This window comes from Hemiscyllium ocellatum, chromosome 25 (assembly GCF_020745735.1).
Source record: "Hemiscyllium ocellatum isolate sHemOce1 chromosome 25, sHemOce1.pat.X.cur, whole genome shotgun sequence".
Lineage (NCBI taxonomy): Eukaryota > Metazoa > Chordata > Chondrichthyes > Orectolobiformes > Hemiscylliidae > Hemiscyllium > Hemiscyllium ocellatum.
In genome coordinates this window covers 303,317-322,649 of record NC_083425.1, presented here as the reverse complement: position 1 = coordinate 322,649, position 19,333 = coordinate 303,317, and the positions used below count along the sequence as shown (strand labels likewise).

Sequence of the window (19,333 nt, the reverse complement as noted above, 5' to 3'; positions counted from 1 at the left end):
CCTACATCAAAGACATCTCAGAAGTGACAACCAGCCTACTCAGACCCCTTGGAATCATGGTAACCCACAAACCCACCAACACACTAAAACAGCAGCTAATGAACTTGAAAGAACCCACACAGACATCAAGCAAAACTAATGTCATTTACAAAATACTGTGCAAGGAATGTAACAAACATTACATTGGATAAACAGACAGAAAACTAGCCACCAGGATACATGAACATCAACTAGCCACAAAATGACATGATCCACTCTCACTAGTACCCTCACATACAGATGAGGGAGGACACCACTTTGATTGGGACAACACATCCATCCTAGGACAGGCCAAACAGAGACACACACAAGAATTCCTAGAAGCATAGCATTCCAACACATCGAGTTAGACCCCATCTACCACCCCCTGAGAAAAAGAACAGGAAATGATATCATCACGGGAAATGATAGAACCACAGGAAATGACATCACCCACCCAAAGAAATCCAAATACATAAATAGAAAACAGGAATTATCAACAGCGCTTTGCCCGGAGGCCCACTGAAGATGTTACCTAGTAGGGTGACGAAACATCTGGAAATGAATGTTCCAGCTCAGTGAGCAAACCTACATCCAGGCAAGGGATAAGTTAGCTCATTTACACATAAACATATCTTCAAGAATATATCTGAGAAATGCTCACTTGCAGTAATGTTGGGAATAAGCTGGAATGATGGCTCTGTCCTTCTGTTTGTACAGATTTGCACCTATCAAGCAAAGAAGAAGCAGATGGGTTTGAAACACATGGATTGTGCGATCAAAGGGAGACCCTGCTGCATTGGGACAAAGGGCAGGTGGGTGTCTTTCAGTCCAGGCAATTAATCACAGGAAATAGAAAATGGCAGATAAATTGAACTGCTCATTTACATCTGGGTTCATCATAGAAGATATAAGTGCTATCCCAGAAATACAAGTAAATCGGGAGGTGAGAGGGAAGGAGTGAGAACAATTACAATCTCCTGGGAGAGGGGACAGAGAAAATGATTATGTCTGAAAGCTGACAAGTGTCCAGGTCCTGCTGGACTTCAAAGTGGCTTTGGATTGAAGTTTCCAAAAGTCCCAAGACACTGTAAAGATCCAATCAGATCAAAAATAGTGAATGTGGCTCCTCTGTTTACAAAAGGAAAGGGACAGAAAGCAGGAAAATTTAGACAGTTGGTTAAAATCTGTGAGAAGAGAAGTGATTAAGGAGGTTATAGCAAAGCACTTAGAAAATGTTAACCCAAATGTGCAGAGTCAATATGGTTTTGAGAAAAGAGAAGTCACATTTGACGAACATGTGTCTTGGTCAAATTCTCCAGGATAATTATTGATGGACAATAAATACTGGACCAACTAGCAATGACCACATCCCAGGAACAAACAAAGTGGAGTTTTAATGATCAAGTAAATGACTGATGTAGATAAAGGGAAACCTGTGAATGTGATTTCAATCCAGACAAATGTGAGGTGATGCATTCAAGCAAGACTAATTCCAGAGCGAATTATACAATGATCGGAAGAGCCTTGGGAATATTTGATGGGCAGAGAGATTTGGGAGTGCAGGTCCATTGTACCCTGAAGGTGGCTGCACAGGTGGATAGAGTGGTCAAGAAGGCATATGGTATGCTTGCCTTCATTGGACGGGATATTGAGTATAAGAGCCCTGGCAAGTCATGTTAAAATTGGTTTGGCTGCATTTAGAATACTGTGTACAGTTCTGGTCGCCACATTACCAAAAGGATGTGGACGCTTTGGAGAGGGTGCAGAGGAGATTTACGAGGATGTTGCCTGGTATGGAAGGTGCTCGCTATGAAGAGAGGGTGAGTAGGTTAGGTTTATTTTCATTAGAAAAAAAGAGACTGAGGGGGGACCTGATTGAAGTTTACAAAATCATGAAGGGTATAGACAGGGTGGATAGAGTCAAGTTCTTTCCCAGGGTGAAGGATTCAATAACAAGAGGTCACGCTTTCAAACTGGGAGATGGAAAGTTTCAGGGGGAGACACACGGCAAGTTTATGGGGTGACATCATAATGTGCACCAAGGGCTAGACTGTGACTAGGAAACAGTGAGTCAGTCTAAGTGGGTCATTGGCAAGATGTGATGGTGAGGTCCCACAGGAATCAGTGCTTCTGCCTCAGTTATTGACAAATTATAGTAATGACTTGGATAAAGAAACTAAATGAATGGTAGTTAAATTTGTTGATGACATACAGTTAAGTAGAAGGTAAACCATGAAATGTACACAAGAAATCTACTAAGGGCTATGGATAGATTAAATGGGCTGGCAAATATTTGGCAGGAGGCATATGATATAGGAAAATATGAACCTACCAACATGGGAAGAAAGAATAGAAAAATAGAAAATTATTTACAAGGAAAGTGATTGCAAAAGTCTGATGCACTGAGGGATCTGTCTGCCCTGGTGCATGAATCACAAAGTGTTAATATGCACATGGTTAACAGGGCAAATAGAATGTGGTCATTTATTGTGAAGGTAATGTAATGGACTCAGTGGGTTATGTGCTGAAGTCAAGCCCATTATCCAATATTTCAATGCAGAGAAATGTGAGTAATGGTTTGGAGGAGCCGGTGTCGGACTGGGGTAGACAAAGTTACAAATCACAGCACACCAGGTTTTGGTCCAACAGGTTTATTTGGAAGCACTAACTTTCAGAGTGACGCTCCTTCATCAGGTGGTTGTGGAGAATAAGATTGTAAGACGCAGAATTTATAGCAAAAGTTTACAGTGTGATGTAACTGAGATTACAGATTGAAAAAGACCCGGATTGTTTGTTAAGTCTCTCAGCTTTTAGAATGATCAGGTTGGTATCAATTCTTTCATATGTAAATCACAAAACTTTTTTTAAAAGTTACATTCTCGAGTGACCTTTAACAATTGGTGTCATGTCGGCCCAGATAAGGTTTTGAAGGTGTCAGCTCCCCTGTGTGAGGCTGTCTGTGCCATAATGGTCAGACTGATTCTCATCTAAAAAACGGATTTATTGAATCTTACATGGATTCATGCAGTTTTTGAGCAAAGTAAAATGTAATTCTGCAAATACAAATTCACTCCAGAAACTTATATATATGTGTGTGGGGGGGTGGGAGGAGGGTTATGAATGTCTGATTAGATTACTTACAGTGTGGAAACAGGCCCTTCAGTCCAACAAGTCCACACCGACTAGCCGAAGCACAACCCACCCATGCCCCTACATTTACCCCTTCACCTAACACTACGGGCAATTTAGCATGGCCAATTCACCTGACCTGCACATTTTTGGGCTGTGGGAGGAAACCGGAGCACCCGGAGGAAACCCACACAGACACAGGGAGAATGTGCAAACTCCACACATTCAGTCGCCTGAGGTGGGAATTGAACTCGGGTCTCTGGCGCTGTGAGGCAGCAATGCTAACCACTGTGCCATCATGCTGTCTGTGAGAAGGTGTGTGCATATGTGTGAGTGTAAAGGGGTTTAAGCCTGTGAGAGGGTTTGTGTGGGAGTGTATGTGTGAGTGTATGAGAGAGGGTCTGAGTGTGAGTGTTACGAGTGTATGTGTGTGTGTGTGTGTGTGTATAGTGCAGTGGGGTCACCTGGAGTGTGACATGAACCCAAGGTCCCGGTTGAGACCATCCCCATGGGGACTGAACTTAGCTATCAGCCTCTGGTCGGATACTTTTCATTGCTGCCTGTCCCGAAGTCCGCCTTGGAGGATGGTCACCCGAAGGTCCGAGGTTGAATGTCTTGGACCGCTGAAGTGTTCGCCGACTGGGAGGGAACCCTCCTGTCTGGTGATTGTTGCGCAGTGTCCATTCATCCGTTGCCATAGCCTCCGGTTGGTCTCAACAATGTACCATGCCTCAGGGCATCCTTGCCTTGTCCACCACTCCCCACCTCCCCTATGGCTCCTACACACACACACACACACACACACACATATTCATATAAGTTTGTGGGGTGAATTTGTACTTGCAGAATTATACTTTTCTCAAAAACTGCATGAATCCAGGTAAGATTCTGTAAATCCGTTTTTTAGATTAGAATCAGTCTGAACATTGTCAGAGAAATGTTCTTTATGCAGAGAGTTGTGAATGCATGGAATGCGTTGCCAGTTGTGGTGGTGGAAGCAGAGTCATTGGGGACATTTAAGCGACTGCTGGACATGCACACGGATAGCAGTGAGTTGAGGGGTGTGTAGATTAAGTTACTATATTTTACATTAGGATTAAATCTCGGCCCAACATCGTGGGCCAAAGGGCCTGTTCTGTGCTGTACTTTTCTATGTTCTATGAAACACAGAGACAATTCAGGCTTAATAAGACAACTATGAAGGGGGGATAGGAGCAGAGGGACCTTGGGGTTCAAACACAGAATTCTCTGAAAGTGGCTGGGCAAGTCAAAACAGTTATTTTATTAACTTAATAGGATCCTTAGGTTTATAAATACAAACATAGAATATAAAATCAAGGAAGTGATACTTTTTTAATATATTCATTCATGGAACGTGGACAATGCTGATTAGGCCAGTATTTATTGCCCATCCCTAATTCCCTAAGAGTTAAGAGTCAACCCTATTGCTGTGGGTCTGGAGTCACATATAGGCCAGACCAGGTAAGGATGGCGGTTTCCTTCCCTAAAGATCATTAATGAGACAGATGGGTTTTTCCTGACAATCAACAATGGATTCCTGGTTACCCTTGGTCTCTTAATTCAATGTTTTATTTAAATTTGAATTCTACCATCTGTTGTGGCAGCAATTGAACCTGGGTCCCTGGAACATTGCCTGGGTCTCTGGATTAACAGTCCAGTGATAATATCCCTCAGCAATCACTCCGCACCTCCCACCCACCCCTTACTATGCTTCTACAAATCATTTGTTAGGCCACATTTGGAGTATTGTGTTCACTTCTGAGGCACCTTATTGAAAGAAGGATGTTAAAGCCCTGCAGAAAGTGCAAAGGAGATTTCCTGGAATAATACAGCTTTGAGGGATTTTGGACAGAGTCATACAGCAGAGAAACAGACCCTTTGGTCCAACTCGTCCACACCAACCAGGTTTCCCAAACTAAACTAATCCTACTTGTTCGCATTTAAAGGCAGATTTGTTAAATATTTTCTAGACACAGTTGGTTTTAGCAGGGTAGGGGGATTAAGGATAATAGGGATAATGCAGGTAGCAGGATCTGAGATGATGGATAGATCAGCCATGATCTTAATGAATGGAAGAACAGGCTCAATGGGCCAAATGGCCTTCTCCTGCTTCTATTACTATGAAACTTTTGCCAATACCCCTCTAAACCTTCCTACTCATTAACCTATTCAAATGCATTTAAATGTTGTAACTGTAACTGCACTTCCTTAGGCAGTTCATTCCATATATGAGCTACACTCTATATGAAAACGTTGCCCCTTGGGTTCCATTTCTTTCTCCACTCACCTTACCTGAGAGCCAATCACCTGGTCGTTGGCAGGAAAATAGCTTTTATCTCTGATTGGAGTGATTGTAATGTGATCAGCCAGGTAGGCCTCATGAAATATTTTAAACTCGCCCACCATCAGGAACTGACCAATGCTACTCACCAATTACAGAAATAGGTTTTCTTTGCCTTGGAGCTGAGAATATTAGAAGGTGACCTTTATGAGGTATTCAAAATTATAATAATATTGACAGGATGAAAAAGAATATTCTGTTTCCACCTATTGGTCAGTAACTTGGAGTCACAATTTCAAAATGGTCAGCAAGAGAGGTGGGAGTGAGGAGAATCCTGCTTAGACATAGTTAGAGCTGAAAATGTGTTGCTGGAAAAGCTCATGTCTGACCTTTCAGGCATGAGCCCTTCTTCAGGAAGGCCAATTTCCTGAAGAAGGGCTCATGCCCGAAACGTCGATTCTCCTGTTCCTTGGATGCTGCCTGACCTGCTGAGCTTTTCCAGCAACACATTTTCAACTCTGATCTCCAGCATCTGCAGTCCTCACTTTCTCCTAGACATAGCTATAGCAATCTTGCAGTGGATAAATAGGCCACTTGGCCCGACCTTTACTCAGAGAGTTGTTTGGATTTGGAATGCACTGCCTGAGACAATGGTGGAGGTGGATCTCCTGGAAAGTTTCATAAGTTTCTTGTAGGTCTCTATCAAATATATAGTTGAAAATGATGAATTTCGAGGGATATGCAGACAGTATTGGAGAATGGGACTAACTGGCTCACCCTTTCTGCAGCCTGGACAGAATCAATTCTGGAATAAGGTGGTGAACTTGCAGCATGGGTTGGTACCTGGGAATTTTATATTGTGGCCATTTCAGAGACGTGGGTAGAGCAGGGACTAGAATGGTTGTTGCAGGTTCTAGGATTTGGATGTTTCAGCAAGACCAGAGAAGATGGTAACAGAGGGGGTGATGTGGCATTGTTGGTCAAGGACAATATTACAGCTGAGATAACATTTGAGGACTCATCCACTGAGGTAGTTTGCGCTGAGGTTACAAACAGGAAAGGAGAGGTCACCCTGTTGGGAGTTTTCTACGGGTCTTCGAATTGTTCCAGGGATGTAGAGAATAGGATAGCAAAGATGATTCTCGATAGGAACGAGAGTAATAGCTTAGTTGTTATGGGGGACTTTAACTTCCCCAATATTGAGTGGGAATACTATAGTTCAAGTAGTTTAGATGGGTCAGTTTTTGTCCAATGTTTGCAGGAGGGTTTCCTGATACAGTATGTAGACGGGCCAACAAGGGACAAGGCCACATTAGATTTGGTACTGGGGAATGAACTCGGACAGGTGTCAGATTTGGAGGTAGATGAGTACTTTGGCGCTAGTGACCATAATTTGGTTATGTTTAAATAGCAATAAGCTAGAATAGGTATATACTGCAGAGAAAGAGGTATAACGGGGGGAAAAGGCAAATATGATCTAGTTAGGCAAGATTTAGGAAGCATAGAATGGGAAAGGAAACTGCAGGAGATGGGCCCACTTGAAATGTGGAGCTTGTTCAAGGAACAGCTACTGTGGGTCCTTGATAAGTATGTACCTGTCAGGCAGGGAGGTAGTTGTTCAGAGAGGGAGCCATGGTTTCCTAAAGAAGTTGAAGCTCTTGTCAAGAGGAAGAAGGCGGCTTATGTGAGGAAACGACGTGAAGGCTCAGTTAGGGGGCTTGGGAGTTATAAGTTAGACAGAAAAGATCGAAAGAGAGACCTAAGAGCCAGGAGGGGACATGAGAAGTTGTTGTGGATAGGATCAAGGAAAACCCTAAGGTTTTCTATAGGTACATCAGGAATAAAAGAATAACTAGAGTAAGATTAGGGCCAATCAAAGACAGTATTGGGAAGTTGTGTGTGGAATCTGAGGATGTAGGAAAAGTGCTAAATGAATACTTTTTGTCAGTATTCACATTGGAAAAGGGTGATGTTAGTGAGAATATGGAGATACAGGCTACAGGATTAGATGGGATTGAGGTTGACAAAGAGGACACTTTAGTAATTTTGGAAGATCTGAAAATAGGTAAGACCCCTGGGCCGGATGGGATTTATCCTCAGATTCTCTGGGAAGCCAGGGAGGAGATTGCAGAGCCTTTGGCTCCAATCTTTATGTCGTCATTGTCTATATGAATAGTGCCAGAAGACTTGGAGGATAGCAAATGTTGGTCCTTTGTTTATGAAGGGGAGTCGGGACAACTCTTGTAATTATAGACCAGAGAGCCTTACCTCGGTTGTGGGTAAGGTGTTGGAAAAGGTTATAAGAGATTGGATTTCTTATCATCTGGAAAGGAATCATTTGATTAGGGATAGTCAACACGGTTTTGTGAAGGCTAGGTCGTGCCTCACTAACCTTATTGAGTTCTTCGAGAAGGTGACCAAACAGGTGGATGGAGGTAAAGTGGTTGATGTGGTGTATATGGATCTCATAAGGCATTTGATATGATTCCACGTGGTAGGCTATTGCACAAAATACAGAGTATCAGGATTAAAGGTGATTTAGCGGTTTGGATCAGAAATTGGATAGTTGAAAGAAGACAGAGGGTGGTGATTGATGGAAAATGTTCATCCTGGAGCTCAGTTACCAGTAGTGTGCTGCAAGGATCTGTTGTGGGTCCACTATTGTTTATCATTTTTATAAAGGATCTTTTTTTGGGTGTAGAAGGATGAGTTAGTAAATATGCAGATAACATATAACACTAAGGTAGGCAGAGTTGTGGATAATGATGTGGGTTACAGAGGGACATAGATAAGATGCAGAGCTGGGCTGAGAAGTGGCAAATGGAGCTTAATGTGGAAAAGTGTGAGATGATTCACTTTGGAAGTAACAGGAATGCAGTGTACTGGACTAATGGCAAAATTCTTGGCAGTTTAGATGAACAGAAAGATCTTGGTATCCAGGTGTATAAGTCCCTGAAAGTTGCCACCCAGGTTGATAGGGTTGTTAAGAAGGTATATGTTGTGTTGGCGTTTATTGGTTGGGGGATTGAGTTTTGGTGCCACAAGGTCACGCTGCAGCTGTACAAAGCACTGGTAAGAGTGCACCTGGAGTATTGCGTACAGTTCTGGTCACCACATTATAGGAGAGATGTGGAAGCTTTGGAAAGGGTTCAGAGGAGATTTAGTTGGATGTTGCCTGGTATGGAGGGAAGGTCTTAAGAGGAAAGGAAAGGCTGACGGAACTGAGGCTGTTTTCATTGGAGAGAAGAAGGTTGAGAGGTGACTTAATTGAGACTACAAGATAATCAGAAGGTTAGATAGGGTCGACAGTGACAGCCTTTTTCCTCAGATGGTGAAGGCTAAGATGAGAGGACATAGCTTTAAATTGAGGGGTGATAGATTTAGGACAGATATCAGGGTAGTTTCTTTACTCAGAGAGTAGTAGGGCCTGCCTGCAACAGGAGTAGACTCACCAAATTTAAGGGCATTTAAATGGATATTGGACTTACATATGGATGATAAAGGAACAGTGTAGGTTAGATGGGTGTCAGATTAATTTCATAGGTCAGTGCAACATCGAGGGCTGAAGGGCCTGTACTGCGCTGTAACATTCCATGTTGTATGTTGTAAAGGGTCGAATGGCTTCTTTCTATACTGTAACATGCTCTGATTATATCCTTGGAGTTGTCACAAGAACTAAATGTTTTAGAACATAGAACATAGAACAATACAGCGCAAAACAGGCCCTTCAGCCCTCGATGTTGCGCCGACCTGTGAACTATTCTGAGCTCGTCCCCCTACACTATCCCATCATCATCCATGCATTTATTGAAGGATTGTTTAAACCTCCCTAATGTGGCTGAGTTAACTGCATTAGCAGGTAGGGCATTCCACGCCCTTACCACTCTCTGAGTAAAGAACCTGCCTCTGACATTTGTCTTAAATCTATCATCCCTCAATTTGTAGTTATCCCCCATCGTACAAGCTGACGTCATCATCTTAGGAATAAGTCTGTCACTGTCTACCCTTTCTAATCCTCTGATCATCTTGTATGTCTCTATCAAATCCTCTCTTAGCCTTCTTCTCTCCAATGAGAACAGACCCAAGTCTCTCGGCCTTTCCTCATAAGACCTTCCCTCCAGACCAGGAAACATCCTGGTAAATCTCCTCTGCACCTTTTCTAATGCTTCCACATCCTTCCTGTAATGGGGCAAACAGAACTGTACACAATATTCCAAGTGCGGCCGCACTAACATTTTGTACAGTTGCAGCATGATATTGTGGTTACGGAACTCAATCCCTCTACCAATGAAACCTAACACACCGTATGCCTTCTTAACAGCACTATCCACCTGGGTGGCAACTTTCAGGGGTCTATGTACATGGACTCCAAGATCCCTCTGCACATCCACACTACCAAGAATCTTTCCACTGACCCAGTACTCTGCCTTCCTGTTATTCTTCCCAAAGTGCATCACCTTACATTTAGATGCATTGAACTCCATTTGCCACCTCTCAGCCCAATTCTGCAGTTTATCCAAGTCCCCCTGCAACCTGTAACATTCTTCCAAACTGTCCACTATTCCACCGACCATAGTGTCATCTGCAAATTTACTAATCCATCCACCGATGCCTGCGTCTAAGTCATTTATAAAAATGACAAACAGCAGTCGTCCCAAAACAGATCCTTGTGGCACACCACTAGTAACCGGACTCCAGGCTGAATATTTTCCATCAACCACCACTCGCTGCCTTCTTCCAGAAAGCCAGTTTCTAATCCAAACTGCTAACTCACTCTCAATTCCACGCCTCTGCATTTCTCCAACAGCCTACCATGCGGAACCTTATCAAAGGCTTTACTGAAGTCCATGTACACCACACCAACTGCCCTACCCTCATCTACATGCTTGGTCACCTTCTCAAAAAACTGAGGTTTGTGAGACACGACCTGCCCTTGATGAAACCATGTTGACTATCTGAAATCAAATTGTTGCTTGCTAGATGATTATAAATTTTCTCTCATAGTCCTTTCCAAAACCTTTTCTACAACAAACATAAGGCTCATTGGTCTATAATTACCTGGGTCATCTCTACTGCCCTTCTTGAACAAGGGCACAACATTTGTAATCCTCCAGTCCTCTGGTACTAAACCTGTAGACAATGACGACTCAAATATCAAAGCCAAAGGCTCTGCTATCTCCTCCCTAACTTCCCAGAGAATCCTTAGATAAATCCCATCTGGCCCAGGGGACTTGTCTACTTTCACTCCTTCTAGAATTGATAACACCTGTTCGTAACTAACCTCGATCCTTTCTAGTCTAATATCTCGTACCTCATTCTTCTCCTTTACAATATTCTCCTCTTCTTGAGTGAACACCAATGAACATAGAACATTACAGCGCAGTACAGGCCCTTCGGCCCTCGATGTTGTGCCAACCTGCCATACCAATCTGAAGCCCATCTAACCTACACTATTCCATGTACGTCCATATGCTTGTCCAATGACGACTTAAATGTACTTAAAGTAGGCAAATCTACTATCGTTGCCACAAAGCATTCCATACCCTTACTACTCTGAGTAAAGACGCTACCTCTGACATTTGTCCTATATCTATCACCCCTCAATTTAAAGTTATGCCCCCTCGTGCTCGCTGTCACTATTCTTGGAAAAAGGCTCTCTCTGTCCACCCTATCTAACCCTCTGAGAAATGTTCATTTAGCATCTCTCCGATCTCCACAGGGTCCACACTCAACTTCCCACTTCTGTCTTTGACTGGCCTTGTTCCTATCCTAGTGTAAAAAATGAGGTCTGCAGATGCTGGAGATCACAGCTGCAAATGTGTTGCTGGTCAAAGCACAGCAGGCCAGGCAGCACCTCAGGAATAGAGAATTCGACGTTTCGAGCATAAGCCCTTCATAATTGTTCCTATCCTAGTCATCCTTTTATTCTTCGAGTAAAAAATGAGGTCTGCAGATGCTGGAGATCACAGCTGCAAATGTGTTGCTGGTCAAAGCACAGCAGGTTAGGCAGCATCTCAGGAATAGAGAATTCGACGTTTCGAGCATAAGCCCTTCATCAGGAATAAGAGAGAGAGAGCCAAGCCGGCTGAGATAAAAGGTAGGGAGGAGGGACTAGGGGGAGGGGCGATGGAGGTGGGATAGGTGGAAGGAGGTCAAGGTGAGGGTGATAGGCCGGAGTGGGGTGGGAGCGGAGAGGTCAGGAAGAGGATTGCAGGTTAGGAGGGCGGTGCTGAGTTGAGGGAACCGACTGAGACAAGGTGGGGGGAGGGGAAATGAGGAAGCTGGAGAAATCTGAATTCATACCTTGTGGTTGGAGGGTTCCCAGGCGGAAGATGAGGCGCTCCTCCTCCAGCCGTCGTGTAGTTGTGTTCTGCCGGTGGAGGAGTCCAAGGACCTGCATGTCCTCGGTGGAGTGGGAGGGGGAGTTAAAGTGTTGAGCCACGGGGTGATTGGGTTGGTTTGTTCGGGCGGCCCAGAGGTGTTCTCTGAAGCGTTCCGCAAGTAAGCGGCCTGTCTCACCAATATAGAGGAGGCCACATCGGGTGCAGCGGATGCAATAGATGATGTGTGTGGAGGTACAGGTGAACTTGTGGCGGATATGGAAGGATCCCTTGGGGCCTTGGAGGGAAGTGAGTGTGGAGGTGTGGGCGCAAGTTTTACATTTCCTGCGGTTGCAGGGGAAGGTGCCGGGGGTGGAGGTTGGGTTGGTGGGGGGTGTGGATCTGACAAGGGAGTCACGAAGGGAGTGGTCCTTGCGGAACGCTGATAGGGGAGGGGAGGGAAATATATCCTTGGTGGTGGGGTCCGTTTGGAGGTGGCGGAAATGGCGGCGGATAATACGTTGTATGCGCAGGTTGGTGGGGTGGTAGGTGAGAACCAGTGGGGTTCTGTCTTGGTGGCGGTTGGAGGAGCGGGGCTCAAGGGCGGAGGAGCGGGAAGTGGAGGAGATGCGGTGGAGGGCATCGTCGATCACGTCTGGGGGGAATCTGCGGTCCTTGAAGAAGGAGGCCATCTGGGCTGTGCGGTGTTGGAATTGGTCCTCCTGGGAGCAGATGCGGCGGAGACGAAGGAATTGGGAATATGGGATGGCGTTTTTACAGGGGGCAGGGTGGGAGGAGGTGTAGTCCAGGTAGCTGTGGGAGTCAGTCGGTTTATAATAGATGTCTGTGTTGAGTCGGTCGCCCGAGATAGAAATGGAAAGGTCTAGGAAGGGGAGGGAGGAGTCTGAGACAGTCCAGGTGAATTTCAGGTCGGGATGGAAGGTGTTAGTAAAGTTGATGAACTGTTCAACCTCCTCGTGGGAGCACGAGGCAGCGCCGATACAGTCATCGATGTAGCGGAGGAAAAGGTGGGGGGTGGTGCCAGTGTAGTTGCGGAAGATGGACTGTTCCACATATCCTACGAAGAGGCAGGCATAGCTGGGGCCCATGCGGGTGCCCATGGCAACTCCTTTAGTTTGGAGGAAGTGGGAGGATTGAAAAGAGAAGTTATTCAGGGTGAGGACCAGTTCAGTCAGTCGAAGGAGGGTGTCAGTGGAAGGGTACTGGTTAGTGCGGCGGGAAAGGAAGAAGCGGAGGGCTTTGAGTCCTTCGTGATGGGGGATGGAGGTGTACAGGGACTGGATGTCACCTACGTTCGGGACACCACCCACGCCCTCCACCTCCTCCAGGATTTTCGCTTCCCCGGTCCCCAACGCCTTATTTTCACTATGACTCCCCACCTACGTTCGGGACACCACCCACGCCCTCCACCTCCTCCAGGATTTTCGCTTCCCCGGTCCCCAACGCCTTATTTTCACTATGAGACCACGACCCCACCTCCCACCACCAAACCATCATCTCCCAGACCATCCAGGACCTCATCACCTCAGGGGATCTCCCATCCACCGCCTCCAACCTCATAGTCCCACAACCCCGCACCGCCCGTTTCTACCTCCTGCCCAAAATCCACAAACCTGCCTGCCCCGGCCGACCCATTGTCTCAGCCTGCTCCTGCCCCACCGAACTCATCTCCCAATACCTCGACACGGTCCTGTCCCCTTTAGTCCAAGAACTCCCCACCTACGTTCGGGACACCACCCACGCCCTCCACCTCCTCCAGGATTTTCGCTTCCCCGGTCCCCAACGCCTTATTTTCACTATGGACATCCAGTCCCTGTACACCTCCATCCCCCATCACGAAGGACTCAAAGCCCTCCGCTTCTTCCTTTCCCGCCGCACTAACCAGTACCCTTCCACTGACACCCTCCTTCGACTGACTGAACTGGTCCTCACCCTGAATAACTTCTCTTTTCAATCCTCCCACTTCCTCCAAACTAAAGGAGTTGCCATGGGCACCCGCATGGGCCCCAGCTATGCCTGCCTCTTCGTAGGATATGTGGAACAGTCCATCTTCCGCAACTACACTGGCACCACCCCCCACCTTTTCCTCCGCTACATCGATGACTGTATCGGCGCTGCCTCGTGCTCCCACGAGGAGGTTGAACAGTTCATCAACTTTACTAACACCTTCCATCCCGACCTGAAATTCACCTGGACTGTCTCAGACTCCTCCCTCCCCTTCCTAGACCTTTCCATTTCTATCTCGGGCGACCGACTCAACACAGACATCTATTATAAACCGACTGACTCCCACAGCTACCTGGACTACACCTCCTCCCACCCTGCCCCCTGTAAAAACGCCATCCCATATTCCCAATTCCTTCGTCTCCGCCGCATCTGCTCCCAGGAGGACCAATTCCAACACCGCACAACCCAGATGGCCTCCTTCTTCAAGGACCGCAGATTCCCCCCAGACGTGATCGACGATGCCCTCCACCGCATCTCCTCCACTTCCCGCTCCTCCGCCCTTGAGCCCCGCTCCTCCAACCGCCACCAAGACAGAACCCCACTGGTTCTCACCTACCACCCCACCAACCTGCGCATACAACGTATTATCCGCCGCCATTTCCGCCACCTCCAAACGGACCCCACCACCAAGGATCTATTTCCCTCCCCTCCCCTATCAGCGTTCCGCAAGGACCACTCCCTTCGTGACTCCCTTGTCAGATCCACACCCCCCACCAACCCAACCTCCACCCCCGGCACCTTCCCCTGCAACCGCAGGAAATGTAAAACTTGCGCCCACACCTCCACACTCACTTCCCTCCAAGGCCCCAAGGGATCCTTCCATATCCGCCACAAGTTCACCTGTACCTCCACACACATCATCTATTGCATCCGCTGCACCCGATGTGGCCTCCTCTATATTGGTGAGACAGGCCGCTTACTTGCGGAACGCTTCAGAGAACACCTCTGGGCCGCCCGAACCAACCAACCCAATCACCCCGTGGCTCAACACTTTAACTCCCCCTCCCACTCCACCGAGGACATGCAGGTCCTTGGACTCCTCCACCGGCAGAACACAACTACACGACGGCTGGAGGAGGAGCGCCTCATCTTCCGCCTGGGAACCCTCCAACCACAAGGTATGAATTCAGATTTCTCCAGTTTCCTCATTTCCCCTCCCCCCACCTTGTCTCAGTCGGTTCCCTCAACTCAGCACCGCCCTCCTAACCTGCAATCCTCTTCCTGACCTCTCCGCCCCCACCCCACTCCGGCCTATCACCCTCACCTTGACCTCCTTCCACCTATCCCACCTCCATCGCCCCTCCCCCTAGTCCCTCCTCCCTACCTTTTATCTCAGCCGGCTTGGCTCTCTCTCTCTTATTCCTGATGAAGGGCTTATGCTCGAAACGTCGAATTCTCTATTCCTGAGATGCTGCCTAACCTGCTGTGCTTTGACCAGCAACACATTTGCAGCATCCTTTTATTCTTCACATACCTATAGAATTAAGTTGACAAAATTCCCCAATTTCCTTCACTTTGGAACTCAGGTTGAAGACAGGATGGATCTGGTTTCTGTACTAAACAAGAATGACTACTGATTATAAATAATTAAACTCAAGACACATGTACAAGCACAGTCACACACACATACTCCTAAACTTACATATTCGCTCACAACTTGCACACACACATACTCAGACACCAGATACACACACACACACACACACACACACACACACACACACACACACACACACACACACACACACACATTCTCCAGATGCTTCCACTGCCTTCCATTGAGGAAGCGCAGGATGGCTGGTTCACTTATAAAAAGGCAAAGATTTATCAATTAAATGTCACAGTTTACAACAACTGCTGAAAGAATGATGAACTGGGTCTCTTCATGTTTAAAATGGGTTTGGACTGCACAGAACAGAGAAATGTCTTAGAATCATAGAGTAATACACCATGGAAACAGGCCATTTGGCCCAAACTTGTCCATGCTGACCATGGTGCCCACTCAGCTGGTTTCAATTGCCTGCATTTGATCCACATATCCTGTAAATACTCCCCATTCATGTAGCTATTCAAATGTTTTCAAATATTGTACCTGCTTCAACCACTCTGTCTGTCAAGATGGTTATCAAAAATTACAGAGGGATCTTGATCAGACGGGGAAGTGGGATGAGGACTGGCAAATGCAATTCAATACAGATAAATGTGAGGTGTTGCACTTTGGAAAGTCAAACTAAGGTAGGACTTATACAGTAAATAGGAAGGTCCTGAGGGGTGTTGGAGATCAGAGGGACCAAGGAGTACCAGTAAATAGATCAGTGAAAGCGGTGTCACAGGTAGTCAGGGTGGTGAAGGAGGCATTTAGCATGCTGGCCTTCATCAGTCAAGGCAAACTTACTAATCCTGCTTTGTACATTCTCATCCAGATCAATTCTGTAAATAACAAAGGTCCCAGTACTGACCCCTGTGGCACACCACTATTCACAAGCCTCCAGTCTGAGAAACTACCTTCAACCATCACCCTCTGCTTTCTAACATTAAGCCAATTTTGAATCCAATTGGCTAGATCTCCCTGGATACCATGCAACCTAACCTTCATGACTAACCTGCTGTGTGGGACCTTCTAAAAGGCTTTACTAAAGTCCATACAGACAACATCCACTGCCCTACCTTCATCTATCCTTTTGATTATCTGTTGAAATAACTCTAAGGTTTGTCAGACATGACCTCCCGTGCACAAATCCATGCTGACTATCTCTAATCAGACCTTGACTATCCAAATCTTGGTTACTCCTGTCCCTCAGTATCCTGTTCAACAACTTGCCTCCCACTGATGTCAGACTCACTGGCCTGTAGTTCCTTGGCTTGCCTTTGGTACCTTACTAAAACAATGAACAACATTAGCCACCCTCCAGTCTTCCAGAACATCACCAGTGGCTAAAGATGAAGCAAATATCTCTGTAAGGGCCTCTGCAATTTCTTCCGTCACCTCCCATAATATCTGAGAATGGACTTGCTCGGGCCCAGAGGATGTATCCACCTTGATGCACTTTAAGGCTGCAATCACCAACTCTCTGGTAATATGTATCTGGTATAAAGCATCTCCACTTGTTTCCCTTATTTCTTTAGCATCCATGAGTCTCTTCTCTGTAAATCACATGGAGAAATATTCATTAAAAACCTCTTCCATCTCCTGTGGCTCCACACAAAGGTGGTCACGCTGACCTTTAAAGGGACTTATTCTCTCCTATTAACGACAGCTCCCTAAACCTGCCAGCTTTTCCTTTCACTCTAACAGGGACATACTGGCCCTTCATTCTTGAGATCACACTTTTCAAAGCCTCCCAGTTGCCAGTTGTTCCTTTTCCTTCAAACAAACTCACCCAATCAACCTCTACATTCTCCGCCTGGGCAGCCTACAGCCCGAAGGACTCAACAGTGGGTTCTCCAATTTCAAATAACCTGCTTTTCTATTACCCAACTCCCCTTCCAGCCCCTCCCTTCCATTCCTCTCATCAACCCTTCCTTCTAGCTACCAAATGGATTCATGCCTTCCATCGACCAACCAGATAGTACCCTCTACCCATGTTTATCTATCCCCACCTCACCATCCTGCCCCTCCCACCCCTTTTATCTGCAGCTCCCCTTACCCCCATCCCCTGTCCTGAAGAAGGGTTACATGTGAAGCATTGTCTTCTCTACCTCCTGATGCTGCCTGGCTTGCTGTGTTCTCCCAGCTTCCTGCTTGTCTACATTGGATTCCAGCATCTGCCTTTTTTTGTCTCTAACTGAGTTTGTACCCTGCAAAGTCTCTTCAAAGGATAGCCACTTTGAAGAAGATCCTGCCTAATGGCCCCAAAACTTGTCCTGCACCAGTGTAGCACCTTAACCTGTGGACCTGCCTTATCTTCTTCCAAAACGATGTGAAAACGGAGACAGTTATGGTCTCGGGAGCGGTGACTATGCTGCTCCTTTAATAAGGTTTTGTTGTCCTTTGTTTTTTTTCCAGATGGGTCATAAAGGCAGAGGTTCTGATATGTCTGGGAATATCTACATGAGAAAAGCTTTTAAAGGCTTTTTAACAACACTTGTACATTGAAAGGGGAGTGGCCAGTTCTCCCAGCTCGGTGTTTGGTTTGGTTTGGTTTGGTTTGGTTTAGCAGTCTGGCCGTTTTTGTTTGCAGTTGCTGGTCAGGTTTTAGCTGGGAACCCAGAGGAACCGCTGGGCCCAAAGGGACAGATCCATGCTGATCCTCTCTCTCTCTCTGACATCTCTCTTCTAAGTATCTGGGTTTGATTTTATCTTTTTTGCCAAGGGAGTGTTTATGGGGATGTTGCAAGTATGTGGAAGAGCATCATTAAGTTGCGATAGAGTTGATTGGATTTTCATGTAGGTTAGGTTATTCTAAATTCACTTCTCTTTGTTCGTGTTTCATTCAATAGTCTGTGAATAAATTCTGTTTTGTTTAAAACTGTGTGGTTGGGCTAGTTGTATCCCTCCTGGAATATCCACGTTACACCTGCTTAAAACAACCAGCAAAGTTAGGGTTTAGGCCACCTTCTTGAAATGTTTTGTGGTGGGAGTCTGGCCTGGTCCATAACAGATCCAAATGCTCTCTGACTGACACTCCAGTCGCTTGCCTGACCTCGTTTAATGCGGAGAGTCCAGTATTACATCCTCCCAAAATAGGGCCCTCTACATGATTTAGGAAACTTTCTTGGACACATTTGACAAGTTAAAATCTCCAACCAATATTACTCTAGTATTCCTATAGGTATCTGCAATCTGTCTACACATCTGCTCCTCTAGTATCCATTGGCTATTTGGGGGTCAATAATACAGCCCCAACAGAGTGACCATCCCTTCTTGTTTCTAAGTTTTAATCATATGGCCTCATTTGATGACCCCCTTAAAAATATCCTCTCTTAGCACTGTTGTTATGTCCTCCCTGATCAAAAGGATAACTCCCCCTCCTCACTTACTTGTCCTTCTGTCATGCCTGTAGATTGTGTGTCCTGGAACACTGAGCTGCCAGTCCTGCCCTTCTCTCAGCCATGTTTCTGTTATAGCTATCATATCCCAGTCCCCAGAGCCAATCCATGCTCTGAGCCCGACCGCCTTACCCGTCAGGCCTCATGTGCTCAAGTAAATGCCCTTTAAACCAGAAGTCTTTTCCCTCCCTTTACAGTGCCCTGGCTATCCTGAATAGGAAACTTGCTCTTGATGAATAATGTATTTCCATAAGACCATAAGACCATAAGACATAGGAGTGGAAGTAAGGCCATTCGGCCCATCAAGTCCACTCCGCCATTCAATCATGGCTGATGGGCATTTCAACTCCACTTACCCGCATTCTCCCCGTAGCCCTTAATTTCTAGTGACATCAAGAATCTATCAATCTCTGCCTTGAAGACATTTAGCGTCCCGGCCTCCACTGCACTCTGCGGCAATGAATTCCACAGGCCCACCACTCTCTGGCTGAAGAAATGTCTCCGCATTTCTGTTCTGAATTTACCCTCTCTAATTCTAAGGCTG

At 46.1% G+C, this 19,333-nt stretch overlaps 1 protein-coding gene across 7 annotated transcripts in view; it reads left to right on the top strand.

Moving 5' to 3' along the window:
- LOC132827722 (inactive rhomboid protein 2-like) overlaps nt 1-19,333 on the top strand; it is a 162,709-nt gene that overhangs the window by 123,672 nt on the left and 19,704 nt on the right. For all 7 annotated transcript variants that reach the window (XR_009646035.1, XM_060844410.1, XM_060844407.1 and 4 more), the window contains exon 14: nt 739-833. Coding sequence is in view for 6 of the 7 variants with exons in the window: in XM_060844410.1 (XP_060700393.1) it covers nt 739-833 (95 nt within the window). In the remaining variant the exon portion in view is untranslated. The remainder of the gene's footprint in view (nt 1-738; nt 834-19,333) is intronic.